General features: G+C 37.1%; 1 protein-coding gene across 7 annotated transcripts in view; it reads right to left on the bottom strand.

The window, feature by feature from the left end:
* The window catches only part of MCF2 (MCF.2 cell line derived transforming sequence), a 118,611-nt gene that overhangs the window by 48,319 nt on the left and 54,880 nt on the right, over positions 1 to 15,412 (bottom strand). For 3 of the 7 annotated variants that reach the window (XM_023202555.1, XM_023202554.2, XM_023202556.1), the window contains exons 3-4: positions 13,419 to 13,533; positions 12,208 to 12,298 (exon numbers count right to left, since the gene is read on the bottom strand). In XM_023202555.1, coding sequence (XP_023058323.1) covers positions 12,208 to 12,298; positions 13,419 to 13,533 — 206 coding nt within the window. Of the gene's footprint in view, positions 1 to 8,527; positions 8,967 to 12,207; positions 12,299 to 13,418; positions 13,534 to 15,412 lie in introns of those variants that run through there. The other 4 variants (XM_023202557.1, XM_023202559.1, XM_023202560.1 and 1 more) reach the window with 2 other exon arrangements.

The following is a 15,412-nucleotide window of genomic DNA, read 5'->3' as shown; positions in this document are numbered from 1 at the left end:
CCACTTGATGTACTTGCTGAGAAACGAGGTACTAGGAGGATCAAACTCCAGATTTGGGGCTTGAGTAATTGGTTGAATGGTACAACCTTCATTGAGATGGGGAACACAAGAGAAACAGGTTTTAAGAAGGGGAACAAGATTCTGATCTCCATTCATATACATGTTAGGTTGGAAGGGTCAGCAGGACATCCAGATGATATCCTTTGGACAGCTGTTTGTACAAGTAAGAAGGGAAAGAAGTCTAGGCTAGGAGTACAGAATCAGGAGTCATCAGCCTCAAGACAGCAGATTAGAGCATAATAGAGCAAAATATATGAAAAATGTTCCAACTGCAATTATATTTCAGGCATATTGCAATACTAGTAATTAAACAAAACTATAAACTAAGAATAAGATACTGTGGGGCAAGGAGTTTATGGGAACTCTCTGTACTTCCTGTTCCATTTTGTTGTGAACTCAAAACTGCTGTGAAAAAATAAAGTCTATTTTAAAATAAAAGAAAAAAGTAACTTTCACCAGGGTATAAAACATAGACTCTTTGGGAAATGATGCTCAAAACTGGGGATGTTCCTAATTCAATTTGAGATGGTGATAAAACATAAAATGTTAAGTGGCAATGAGAACTAGAGTAAATGAAAGAGAAATGAGTGTGATATGCACAAATAAGTAAATTAAAAGAGCATAAAATTAAATCAATAAATTAAATAATGACTATCAATATACATACATTGGGATGGTTGTCCAACTCATAATTCCCCCAGGAGGCCATGACTGTTACTCTCTCCCTTCATCCGAGAAACTACTCCCCCTTCTATTATTCCACACATTGGTTCCAAATGAGAACTCTTATTTTCCTACATGGCCCTGCCCTTCCAACACACAATGATTAGTGGTGATTAGAAGTATGATTAGGGCCAGACATGGTGATTCATGCCTGTAATCCCAACAATTTAGGAGATCGAGGATGGAGGATCACTTGAGGCCAGGAGTTTCAGAACAGCCTGGATAACATAGTGAGGCCCCATCTCTACAAAAAGTTTAAAAATTATCCAGTCATGGTGGCATGCACCTACGGTTCCAGTTACTCAGGAGGCTGAGGGGGGAGGATCGCTTGTGTCCAGGAAGTTGAGCCTGCAGTGAGCCAGGACGGTGCTACTGCACTGCAGCATGGGTGACAGAGCAAGACCTCATCTCTTTAAAAAAGAGAAAGAAAAAAGATAAGCAGAACATTTGACGTAAGCAGGGCCAAAAAAGTCCTGCCCTAGAATTTTCAAACTAATATTGAGTGAAGGAAATATTGAGGATGCCATTTAAAAGCAGCAGATCGCCAAGAGCCCTGCTGCTGGAGAAACATTGACAAGAATAAAATTAACATGTATACAGAAACAGAGAGAGAAACAGAGAGTTACAACGGTAATTTATATCCTACCTTCTATTATGTACATAATGTATATTTTATTTTATGTTAAGTATAATATGTATTTTCCAGCTGGGCACGGTGGCTCACACCTGTAATCCCAGCACTTTGGGAGGCTGAGGTGGGAAGATCAATTGAGGCCAGGAGTTCGAGACCAGCCTGGCCAATATGGTGAAAATCTGTCTCTACTAAAAATGCAAAAAATTAGCTAGAAATGGTGGCACACGCCTGTGGTCCCCGCTACTGGGGAGGCTGAAGCACGAGAATCACTTGAACCCGGGAGGTGGAGGCTGCAGTGATCTGAGATTATGCCACTGCACTCCAGCCTGGGCAACAGGGTGAGACTCTACCAAAAAAAAAAAAAAAAAAAAAAAGGATTTTCCAGTTATTACAGGGATTAAAAGAAATAATGAATATAAAGGCACTTTTTAAATTTTTATTTTAGGTTTGGGGGTACATGCAAAGGTTACATAAACACGTGTCACGGGGGGTTGTTGTACATATTATTACTTCACGTAAGTATTAAGCTCAGTACTCAATAGTGATCTTTTCTGCTCCTCTCCCTCCTGCCAACCTCCACCCTCAAGCAGATCCCAGTGTCTGTTGTTTCATTCTTTGTGTTCATAAGTTCTTATTTAGCTCCCACTTATTAGTGAGAGCATGCAGTATTTAAGGAACTTAAATTTACAAGAGAAAAACAACCCCATTAAAAAGTAGGCAAAGGATATGAAAATGCACTTTTTAAACTCTAAAATATTAATAAGATAGATTTAAAATTTTGCCTTGGATTCTTGGACCTCAGGACAAGCAGGTTTGGGTAGAAAACTTTAGGGACATGGATAAACGCTTGCTTATGGGAAGAATCTGACAGGGACTTGTGGGAACTTTGGGCCTATTTTTAAGTGGAAAGCACAGATTTTATTTTTACCCTCTTAATTTTGGGAGTTAAGCCTTTCCTTTTTCTTCACCTGGGTAAATTCCCATTATATTATTATACTCACCTGCCTTGAACCTGTTTATTTTTTTCACTTTTAAATGAAATTGAAAGCAGCCTATTTTTACCAACATTTAAAGCAAAATTACTTTTATTCTTTCAGGGATTCTAAGTTGATCTGGTTTCATTTTTCTCTCTCTGACTTCCCTCAATCTTATATTCTCTTGTATCTGGAATTCTCTGGATACAAGAACCTGGAGCTGACTTCAAGCCAAGGATACTCACCCATCTCCAAAATTATGTGTGGGGGAGGAGGGGATGGGAGGATACTATGGGAATAGAGAGAGCTATGTAGCAACTCTCTGCCTGAGGTAAGGCCTTGCTCTCTACTCTGCCATTCCTAGGAGAGCAAGGCTGTACCAGCAGCCAGGTCCAGAGACAACTGATCACATAGCAGGGAACAAAGTAGAAAGAAAGGAGAGAAAAGGAAAATCACTGTCTGCAAGATAAGTGGGGAAGTGATTTTAAGCAGGGGTAGTGATTTCAGCAGTAGTAGTGATTTTAAGCAGGTAGTGATTTCAGCTGCTCATAAGCCAGGGATTTTATGTTGGATGTTTATTAAACCTGTTATTGCTCTATTTAATAAAGTGTTTTATCCCAAACATTGACAGCTATATAAATTGCTTCTAAAGATAATTCTATATTCTAATCAGCTCATTCTTAAGTAAAACCTTCTGATTATCTTAGCATACATTCTCATTCCTTAATTCCTTCAAAATATTTAGTAATTCATTTGTCACAAAAAGCCCAGAAAAACTTGAGCTTTTAAAGAAAATGCACCATCAAAGGATGAAAACTTCATTTATTGACTACAGAATTACATTTACGATATTTTTTGTTATAGTACAATTTTATAATCTTTTTTGCATTTCTTCCTAGAGCACATGGAGTCTGCTAACCCAATAGTTACTCCCAATTTTAGTAGCCATTTGGGAGACTAAGTAACTTGTAGGCAATAGCGACACAACTACTAAGCAATCGGAGCAATCAGGTGGCACTCAAACAATTCATTTGATTTGTCAGTTATTTTTCTAGAAGACTAAATCATATAGTTCAGACCAGGTGTATTGTTTTTATCCCTTGTGCCCATATGTGAATAAGACATACCTGAATTTTTAATCCCACTCCCATTCACTTAACCCAGACCATAATAGGTGCCTACCAAACTGTCATACTTTTAAAGTGAATCCAGACCTCACATTTATGACTACTTTTCATAGCTTCTCTTTAGCAAAAAAAATACATATATTTATGTATATTTATATATTCAGGACCTCGCAAAGCTTTAAGGTAGGGAAAGGAGATTGGATAGTTGGACAGGGGTGGAAATGTTATTTATTCAATGCACACTACTAGAATTATGCCCATAAGGAGCACTATTAGGACATTGTGCTAAGTATTTACATGCAGTAGGTTCTATTTTTGTCCTCATTTCACAACTGTAGAAACTGAGTGCCATTATCCCCAAAGATGTCTACGTCCTAATTCCTGGAACCTAGTAATATGTTATCTTATATGGTAAAAGAGACTTTATAAATGTTATTAAGGATCTTGATATGGGGAGATTATCCTAGATTATCATGGTGGGACCGATGTAATCATTAGGAAAAGAGGGAGGCAGGAGAGTCAGAGAAGAAGATGTGATAGCAGAGGTCAAAGTGATGCAGGGGTATAAACCAAGGAATGTGGACAATCTCTGCAAGCTAGAAAAGTCAAAGAAACAGATTCTCCTCTAGAGACTCCAGAAGGAACACAGCTCTGCTGACCCTTGATTTTTAGCCCAACTGGGTAATCTTGGACTTCTGACCTCCAGAACCGTAATGATACATTTTCATCGTTTTAAGCCACTAAGTTTGTAGTAATCTGTTACAGCAGCAATAGGGAACTAATATATTGAGGTTTTGTGAGGTCAGGCAATTTTTCAAGACCTTCTAGCACATAGGTAGCAGAATTAAAACCCCGATTCACCTGCCTGTAGAACTAGACTCAGTCAACAAGAGGCATTTGGAGAAGTTATAGCAGGGATGATTCAAGAATTGGATTGGTTGAGAATCTAAACCTGAGACCTAAAGCAAAGGTGACAAACTTTAATGCCTACCATGTATTACATAGATAATATAAATGTGAAGTAGGCTTAATTAACGAACAGCCTAAATTAGGTGGAAAATAGCAGTTCACACTCTTCCTATATGATGAGGAGCAACAGGAAGTGGTGGGAACCGTGGTGAACTGGAGAACATGAAAAGCAGAGGGCACTCATAAGTCAGTTCACTCATAAATCAGTTCCAGCTACATGTTGTCATGTGGCAAGGTGGGCCCAGCATTGCCAACTCTTTGGTTTCTCAAGAGAAGACAGAAAACCAGATTGTCATGCAAAGCCCAGATGTTTAAAGATTGAAAACAAATGGAAAGTTCGTTAAAATGCTGTATAGTCTAAACAAAACACACATCTGTGCACTGACAATTTACAACCTCTGAACCAAAAAGCTTCATAGATCTGAACATCGATCGATATAAATAATATGGAGACATCCTTATCAGTGATCGCTGGCTATGAGAATCTAGAGGGGACAGAACACTCTTGAGCAGTTTTAACCTGACAAGCCATATAAATGTAAGATCAGTTTGTATGTATCTATGTGGATACACATATAGGTATATAGAGAGAGTACTTTTTCTCTATATACTAATATTTGTAATAACTAAACGTCTGAAGATGATCCATTTTAAAGCTAGTATTTAAATGAACAATCAAACAGCATAGGGTATCAGATGCACATATCACAGCAAACATAGCTCAAGACCAGTGAACTTTCCCACTTTGGCTTGGGAATATCATATTTCTAAATTCTTGGGTATGCTGCTTTAAGAACCTCTAATCTGTATGGTTATATAAACATGAAAAAGCACAATTTCTTTTCCCCCAAAATCAAACCTGAGATTTTGAAAGTATAAATCATTTTTGAGAACCTGTCAAAAAGACAAAAGGATTTGGGCAAAGGTTAGTCTTGTTTTATTTCAATGTGTTTTTGCTTTTTTAAAAAAATAGCGTGCACGAGAGAGGAAACAGCATTGGTTTTAGCTTCTTGCAGACATTTTTCTGGAGCTCCAGCATGTGACTGCTTAAAGACATCTCAGTAAAAGTGAACGAGCTGCCTATCACATAGGACTCGGAGCCATGTGTCCAATCACTGTACGTGGTCCCACCCCAGCCCTCAGCAGCAGCTCTTACTGGCTCTTCAAGGTAACGAGCACAAAATAAGCTCCCTCTCATCTTTCCCTCCCAGAGAACAGATTTACTCCCTTTTACTCACACGTACTGCCAGATTGCCTAGTTCTATGATCTTACAGCAGTAACAACAACAATAACAACAAGAGCAGGCATAAACCAAATACATCATTTCACTACCGAAGTCTAGAAATTAACCTTGTTTAATACTCTCGTGTGTGCTCTCTAAGGGAGGCAATTCATCACCCTATGCACACTTTTCAGTTATTCTAGTTATTACTTCTAGAATGTTTAAAGTACCTTATAAAACATAAAAGTTTGGTTACTTACTATAAGAATAATTTATGTTCCTATAACTTTTCTTTTTTATTCATTAGGGTAAAGAGAGGCAGTAACAATAAGAGAGACCCTTGACTAAAAGCCATTATGTATGTGTCAGACTTCTTACATATATATATATATAAAATTTGGCCTTCATAACATTGCAGTAAACTAGATATTATTCCCTTTTTACAGAGGAGCAAACTGAAGCACAGTTGGTAAGCAGCAGTAGTACGGCCTGTCTGGATCCTAAGGGCAAACTCTTTCTAGACACTTAACACTTCATAGACTGAATGCACACTCAGATTTGCTGTTTGCCATTCAGGGATGATTTGACCTTGATGTTTCCAAAATAGAACAAATAACATTTGAAACAAGTTGCTGGAAATCATTTTGCATATACAGTCCACCGAAAGGAAAGTATTCTTATCTACCATCAGACAAATGTTGACAGGCACTTGACTTTGATAAGGTCTGAACCACCTCTGCAGAATATGTTGGGGAAGAAATCTCATGACCTCAAGCTATAGAGAATAGTTGGCAACAGTATGAGCCACTTCCACACTCTTCCTCCCATATCCCCACCTTAAATAGTACAGACAGTATGAGTTGCCAAGCAACTTGTCAAGTGACCTCAGGAAGACAGCCCAAAGCAGTACCCCTTCCTTGTGGTTTGCCCTTTTTGTCACATATATATCTCTTCTCCTCCCCTCTCTCTCACTCAGCTACAGTCACTGAAATTTCTACCAAGTAACTAGTTCAAACACTTTTTTGGACTTCAAATGGCATTGGACCATCCTTTTAGATGCTACTTATCCATAGCCTCCAGGATCAGTCCAATTCCAGAGACCCTTCAAGGTGAAACCATTTTTTTACTAGCTAAGATTCAAATTCTTTACTCTGGTCAAGTCCTATCCATATAAGCAAAACCTATGTGTCTTATGTTATAGTTCTAGGCTTCAGAATTAATCCAATTAATCCCACTCATATCTGTTCCTAGGCCTCACTTAATTCATTTATGAGAAACAAAAACATAGGAAAGAATCAAGGAAAGGTAACAGCTACATATGCTCTTACTTAACACCCAAACATATGCCATCTCCTGTATAAGGCCTTCTCCACCAGTCAGAATTTCTTTTCAAAATAGTCATTTACGAACATGTCTTACCCTTTCTACTAGACTGAGAGTTCTTTCAGCCCAGTAGCCATTCCATATTTACCTTTGTAACTTATGTTGTATATATCACAGTGCTACATATGTCTATTCAATGAGTACCCCGTGCTGTATTTATTGTGTGTATATTAATGCATGTGTATAGGCATGAAACTAAGTTCAGCACTGAGAATATATATATATATATATATAATTAGAAACTTTCTGAAAGCTTAAGTTACCTTTGATGACAAAAGTGCTAATATCAGTTGCTTACAATACTGCAAACTACATACACAAACATTTCTTGTGGACCATAAATCGTCTGTTAAAAGTCTGAACCTATATTCTCATAATATAAAAACATGTATGGAGCCAAAGATATAATTTTGTCAAAATAAAACCAACTATAGTTGTTAAAATAGCAGTCTGTGCTAAGAGCTTTGTTAGAAAATAAATCATTTACACACCTATGGATGTTCACTGTCATTCAACAATAATAAAAGTCTTACTTTGCTTATCATAATTTTAATCACACTGTCGTGTCTTTCCCATGGTCAATTTTTACCTTCTTATTTGTGTGTGTGTTATCTCGATATTATTAGTGAGCAAGTTTATATTTTAAACCATAATATCAATTACATTATATTAATCTTTGAAAGAAAAAGAGTAGCATTTAAAGCCTTTTTGATGATTGATTTTTTATTAAATTAGCTAGTGTTATTTCAACATTTCTCCAAAATACATCTAAAGATCACATTAGAAATTTGCTATATGAATAAGTGAATGAAGGGAAAATTTAGGTAAAAGACTGCATGAAATGTACCTGAGAGGAGAGATTTCCAAATTCTAGTCTATATTGAAAAGTGAGTTAGTGTCTTTTTCCTTAAAAGACAAAAGTTGTCAGCAGGTGACAATTTTGTACCTATGAAGTTTAAGGTTGGAAAAGACTTGAAACAATAAGGATTTCAAATCATTACAGATTTTAAATTTTTTCACTTACACGGTAACACCCAGGAAAGGCTGTATTTAGCGGTATACTTGATCATGGTGAAAGAAAAGATTAATCCTTTTGTTAGATATTGTTTTAAGTCATGATTTAAAGCTATGCTGTCCAATGATTCAAAATTGCTCATACAGTCTTAAATGAATAACATGACTAAGGTGCTCATTCATAAACTTGATGACATTTAGATTTTGAAATTATATTCTACCCCCTCAATTTGCCTGAAAATTACCCTATATCAGTACCACAGTAATCACATCAATGCAATCCATGCAAATATAAGTCTCCATTCTCTCCATCTGTCCTTAAAAACCCCACTCAGCAGTTTGTGCTATAGCACCATGCTGCAGCATCCCAGCACTTGAACTTGGGAATAGGCTTTCCAGGAGTGCAGACAGAGCCCTTACCGCATTCCTTCTGAACCTCATCTTGCCTCTCGGGGGATTTGCTTCTGCCATTTCGCCTATACACAATTACACTCTTCTTTTCCAATTGTCAATGCAACATTGATGAAATATGAGCTGCTTCTTGGGTAGTATTTAAAAACGGCAGCCAAAAATCTCTATCAAACAAAGCTGCCGTAGCTGCTTCCATTAGCACAGCGGCAGCAGCGCTGGGGAGAAAAAAAAAAAAAAAAAAAAAGCACTATCCCTGATTAGTCAGCTGACAGATCCTTCCCTTCTGCTCGTTGTAATTCAGAGTTAACACATTCCTCCAATTACTTAGCCTGATTGACCCTTGTGGATTAGCTTGTGCTGGACTGCTCAAGAAGATCAGGCATCTCCTAAGAGTGGAAGAAGGAGAAAAAAACCCAGCTCTCTTCCTAGGAGCAGGCTTGATGGGACTGGCTTTCCCCTCTGCGCAGTTTGATTTTTAAGGTGGAATGCTAAGAATCTTTGTGAAGGTAGTATTAACTCTTGCTTTTTACTCTCATCCTACCCTGGTATGTGACTTGAATTTCAATTCTGTTTTGTTTATTCTGTTATTAAATTATATTCTGGGTTCAAGCCTTGTAAAAGGATATAGTTTGCAAAATTTTGTCCTGATAATAATCTAGAAAGAATAGAACTTGCAAACTTTCTAAGATGGATACGATTCTCTCCCAAATTAACCTTGCCCCAAAATGTATAACTAAAATAAAGTCTCCTCTCATCAATGATGAAATACAACCTAAATGCTTTTATTTGTTTTGAAATCTACAAATAAAGGTATTCAAATTGAATTGTATGATTATTTCACAGACACTTGTTTGAAATAATACACCACAGGCAATTATACCTAGCCACACGATGATAGATTTCACTAGAAATCCTTTCTGAATGCCAACTTTTGCACTTGAAATTAGCTTGCATTCAATATTTACCTTTATTTCAAACAGTAAACAATAGTTATGAATGGTTGAGATGTAATCAATGTGCTCTTGAGTATGAGTATAGAAACTATACCACAAGCAAAAACATTTCACATGTTAAAAAAGAAACATCTAAAACAACCTAAAGCCAGTTACATGTGGTCAGCATCTGCACCCCTCCCTTGACCAGCATGATCAATTTGGCAGTTATGAAAATAAAGGGACCCTGAGATCCAAGTTCTTTACTGAGCATAGGTCATAATTCTCCACTGAGAAAGCAGCCCTGGGAATACAGAAAGAGGAGTATCACTTCCCAGTAAATAAGTAATTACCCTCTGCTGACTTCAAAATGACAGGATCATGACCTAATCTTATATTTATCTTTTATGAAAAATAGAACCTCTGTTATAAGCCACCTATTTTGAATAATAAAAATAAAACTCTACTAAAAAACTAATGTCATGTGCCAAACCAGTCACAAAATGAAAATTAATTTAATCAGGTGGGTGCAGTATTGGCCAAAAGAAAAAATCCTGGGTGATAAAAAAATGTTTTAATGCAACAAGTGCTCTATTTAGTATAAGAGAAGCAATTATTAGCATAAACCAAGGTCTACTCAACAAGCCCAAGGACCAATCCTAAAAGACCAGAGCACAGGAAATAGCTTTTACTTTATTTAGCCCCACTGACAAGGCTCAATCATAGATGGAGGACAGATTTACTCTCTCAAAAGAAATTTTACATTTTTCTAAATAACATTGAATTTATTTGTCTATTTGTAAGCCAGTTGGAAAATAATAGAAACCATCACCAACTGGAATTCTGGACATTTCAATTCTTGCTCTGGCTCTTTTGGTTACTTAGATATTTGACCTTGGATTCATCACATAACCATTCCAAAGTACACATAATGTGATTTCATCATCTATAAGACAACTATAGTGATACCTACCTGCAGTACTTAATCAGGAAATGAAGAGAATCAACAATACTTAATAAATGTGAATGCTTTTGAAAAAGCACAAATATGCTATACAAAGTCAAGTTTTTTTCTATTTTATTTTAGTAATTTGAGTATATCTAATGTTAACTCCTGTCTCTACTGCTAATGATTAAACACCTCTGTTAAATAAACAGGAAACCAGCCAGGCGTGGTGGCTCAAGCCTGTAATCCCAGCACTTTGAGAGGCCGAGACGGGCGGATCACGAGGTCAGGAGATCGAGACCATACCACAAGCAAAAACATTTCACATGTTAAAAAAGAAACATCTAAAACAACCTAAAGCCAGTTACATGTGGTCAGCATCTGCACCCCTCCCTTGCCCAGCATGATCAATTTGGCAGTTATGAAAATAAAGGGACCCTGAGATCCAAGTTCTTTACTGAGCATAGGTCATAATTCTCCACTGAGAAAGCAGCCCTGGGAATACAGAAAGAGGAGTATCACTCCCCAGTAAATAAGTAATTATTTACTGGGTAACACAGTAAATAAGTAATATACTGGCTAACACAGTGAAACCCCGTCTCTACTAAAAAAAAAAAAAAAATACAAAAATCTAGCCGGGCGAGGTGGCGGGCGCCTGTAGTCCCAGCTACTCGGGAGGCTGAGGCAGGAGAATGGCGTGAACCCTGGAGGCGGAGCTTGCAGTGAGCTGAGATCCGGCCACTGCACTCCAGCCTGGGCGACAGAGCAAGACTCCGTCTCAAAAAAAACAAAAAACAAAAAAACAGGAAACCACTTTTTGCTTATTTGTCCAAAAGGAGAAATAATTCATTCTGGGTATCAAAAGAATAACGATCTTACTCATTTTACCTTGTGAGTGCTAGAACATTGGCTTGGAAGTCCAACAACCTAGATTTTTGTTTTGCCTTTGCAACTAAATCAACTTCTTGCGGTGGGCGTGACTTCCTCAAATTAGTCAGGAGACGAAGTAAGAATTTCAGATGGCTGGCAATGTTGGAGTCTCAAAGAAAAAAAAATATATTGATTCCCAGCTATTCTAGTCCGATACAGGAAGTTGGCCACACGGCACTTCCACAGAGAGCCCCAATCTTGCCAGCTCAGAAGGAGTCTGGGGATTCCTCATCTTCCTCCTCATCTGTGAAAGTGAAGTGTCAAACAATTTCGTGATATCCTTGTGAGCCTAAAAGTGTAAAGGTTATCTTGGTCATGGGCAGAATTGTACCTCTCATTGTTTTAATTAGAGAAAATGTTTTTCTCTCTGGGTCTTGGGAAGCTGGGCTCTAGATACCAGTTGGGGAGATATATCATTTTATATGTGACTCATCTCCCTACCCTATCCTAGGATAAAACAAATCTAGAAAGTTGTACACCAAAATGTTAAAAACTGCTTATTTTGGGGTGGTTGGATTACTGTTGTTTTAAACTTTCTTCTTTATACTTTTTCACATTCAATGAGTATGCAACACATCTATTTCCACTAAAAAAAAAAAGGTTCCATAAAAACTTGCCTTGTTCTGAAAGGCACATAGAACCATGAATCTCTTCTCACTCATAATTGGAACCACAAACCACTCACTCATTCTTACTAGGTTTTATTTTGGGTAGAGTTATTTATCTTAGTGTCTGCTACAACCTCTCCTTCTACTTTCCCTCCTCATATTCCATCAATTTTTATTGTCTCCATCACTACCAAAGTAATCTATACCTCCCAAAACAGAAAGTGTAATATAAAACAAAAATAAAAAGTTATCGTATAATGCATAGATACTTACTGAGATTTTTTGGAGAGAGATTTTAAGAGAAGACCATGTATCCAATCTTCGATCCAGAATAATGGTAAACTGGGAGTCCGGTCCATTTCGCCTGAATGATAAGAAGAAATAATAACTTTTTCTTAATAATAATGCAAATTTGTTATATATGTCTTCATTCTATTTCTGATTATTTCATCTACATTTGATGTCTTGACCAAAGACAGAATTGGAATTGGAAAGCTATCATAAAGTACTATCTTAGAAAACTAATTTGAAGACATATTCCCTTACTCACTATTTAAAATTTCTTTTGCAGCATTAATGTCAATCTTTTAAATAGGAAAGTGATAGTGTAATGAAGATATGTCACTAAAATTGATTTGGAATACTGTAATCTCGGGTGTGGGAAAACTCAAAAGATAACTGTCCTTCATAATATCAGATTTAACTTTCCATGTAATTCATCATGAGTCAATGATCCATTCACTCATTCAAAATCACACTGCTAAATCTATTTTTCTAACTCCGCTCCTGAGGAAATGCAGTTTAATGGAAAATATAACTTCTATTTGCCCTAAAAAGATCACTTTCAAGCTTCAATAGGTACATTGTAAGTTTCATTTTCTGGATTTGATTTTTGTTCATGAGACTTGGAATTTTATCATCCTAGATTTGTGTCCTCTTGTTCTTCAGGGTTAGCAACTAGAAAATGCTTCCTTTGAAAATTTTGTCTTTAATACACATAAAATCTCTAAGAAACCTTTTGAAACTTTCCATTTTAAAGCATTCTAGTTCCAAATAATTTTTAATATCAAGACATTCCTCCTAGTATCTCCCAGTACCACTATTGAATCTACTTAAGATTCAGTCTTGTGTTACATTCAGAAGAAATGAAAAATGGCTGTCCTCACTCTTGGCTGGTAATATTTCCTTTTAAGCAAATTAAAGCGTATATGTATGACCATCATTCTCTACCTATGTTCTTTTCCATGGGAACAAATACTCCTAGATCCCCAATTTTATTTTCATAGATCCTCAGTATAATTTTTGTAACAATTTAGATAGCTGCCAGCTTCTCCTTCTAAGTTGTACTTCTTATCTACTTTGAAGTTAAGTCAGTTGGTTATTCACCATGATAATAATAGCTATATTAAGCCATTTTCCTGTTACGACATTCAGATGGATATCTGATATAAAGCGAATTGAAAAAACATAATGAAATACTATACCTTGCAATAGATGTCAGGTAAGTAAGTACTTTTGCTATTACTTCCTCTGGTATACATCTAAAATTACAGTTTTCTGGAAATGTAATGATCCAAGCATTGTCCTTTCCCCGGCCACCTACAACAATAGAAAAAAAATCAACTGAATTAAAAATGTATGTAACAACGAGGCAGGGAAGAAGATTTTAGATTTGAATACTGTTTTGCAGCAACACAACTTTTTTATAAAGATGATGATCTCCACATAAAACCAAAATGGCTCCACGTTCCTGACACTTCAAGTTTAAAAGGTGGCAGAGTAGTTTCTCAATAAAAAAATTAAAAGAAAGAGAGTAAAATGAATGAATATAGTCAGAAGAAAATGTCATGAAATGCATATAATAAATACAGTGGAAAATGGCTGATTCCCCAATCTGGACAACCAAGGGGTTGGGAAATAACTCTTTCTATACCAACGAGCCTAAATTCAAAATAAGTGAATGATGGCTTGACAGCAAGTGGAAAACTTGATTTAATCGATCTCTTAGTGTCATGGTGAGCAGGAAAAGATACAGAGCACCCTATAGGAAATAGGTGATGGTCTAATGTGTTTATGGAAGAAACAACAAAAGTAATGATGGCAGGAATGATATAGGAATTGTATTAATGCAAAGAAAGATCACAAATTATCTGTGGGTTAAAATTCAATGTTCAGTCTGGGTAGGGGTCCAGGGAGAGGTGTAGGGTTGTGGAAGCTCCCCGCAGACCCATGCAGCCATTAACCTGGAGCAGTGGCACCCAGCAGTATCTTGACCAAGTGGGTGACCTTGACCCCTGGAAAGCATGGATCCCAAGGCTCATAGGTGAGGCTGCCCTAAGCCCATTTCCATAGGAACCAAGAATAGTGGTACTGTCATAGGGGTTCTTCGGGAGGGAATGGCTGCACAGTCTCTGGGCTTTCATTTCAGTCTCTCCCCTGTTTCTCCATCCAGCCCAATAGACCTCTATGCAGCCTGAAGGATGAGAAATATTGAAAATGAAAGCCATCTAAAAGTGCAGAGATGAGCCTTAACATGTGTTTCAGGTTCACTTCCGCAGCCAGTCTAGCACCTACACAGAGAGTGAATGCTCAATAAATATTAAGTGCTAAACAGAATTTGAAGAATTATTTTAGGAGGAAAGTTGCAAGGTGGCCTTTGAATGTAGCTCACTAATAGAAATTTTTTTAGTTCAGTTGTAATTTTTATTTGGCTGAATTTAAGTGAATAAAGATGTAAAAATATTTTTAATTCAATCTGCAATAAAAATATGACAATATAAAAGGATATAGGCCAGGCACAGTGACCCATGCCTATAACCCCAGCACTTTGGGAGGCCGCAGCCAGAGGATCACTTGAGGTCAGGAGTACTAGACCAGCCTGGCCAACATGTTGAAACCCTGTCTCTACCAAAAATACAAAAATTAGCCAGGTGTGGGGGCGCACGCCTGTAATCCCAGCTACTCAGCAGGCTGAAGCAGGAGAATCGGTTGAACCTGGGAGGCAGAGGTTGCAGTGAGCCAAGATCATGCCACTGCACTCCAGCCTGGGTGACAGAGCAAGACTACATCTCCCTGCCCCCCGCCCCCCAAACAGAAAAAGAAAAGTATATAAAATGGAATCATAACAATACTCAACCCAAAAGAAGACAGAAATGGAGGAAAACAAAGAACACATGGGACAAATGGAAAAATCTACCATCTCATTATTTGTATTTTGCTTTTATAAGATCATAAGATGGTAGATTTAAATCCATCCATATGAATAATCACACAAAATGTCAATGATCTAGGCACTGCAATTAAAAGTCAAAGATCATCAAACTGGATAAAAAGAAAGACCAAATTATATGCTGCCCACAAGAAACACACGTTTTAAATATAAAAGTACAAATGCATTAAAAGCAAAGGATAGAAAAAGATACACCATGACAGTGCTAATCAAAACAAAGCTGTTTAATATTTGACAAAGTCGATTTCA

Source organism: Piliocolobus tephrosceles, chromosome 12 (genome assembly GCF_002776525.5).
Source record: "Piliocolobus tephrosceles isolate RC106 chromosome 12, ASM277652v3, whole genome shotgun sequence".
Taxonomy (NCBI): domain Eukaryota; kingdom Metazoa; phylum Chordata; class Mammalia; order Primates; family Cercopithecidae; genus Piliocolobus; species Piliocolobus tephrosceles.
The sequence above is the reverse complement of the archived record's forward strand: the minus strand, read 5'-3'. Positions and strand labels throughout refer to the sequence as shown.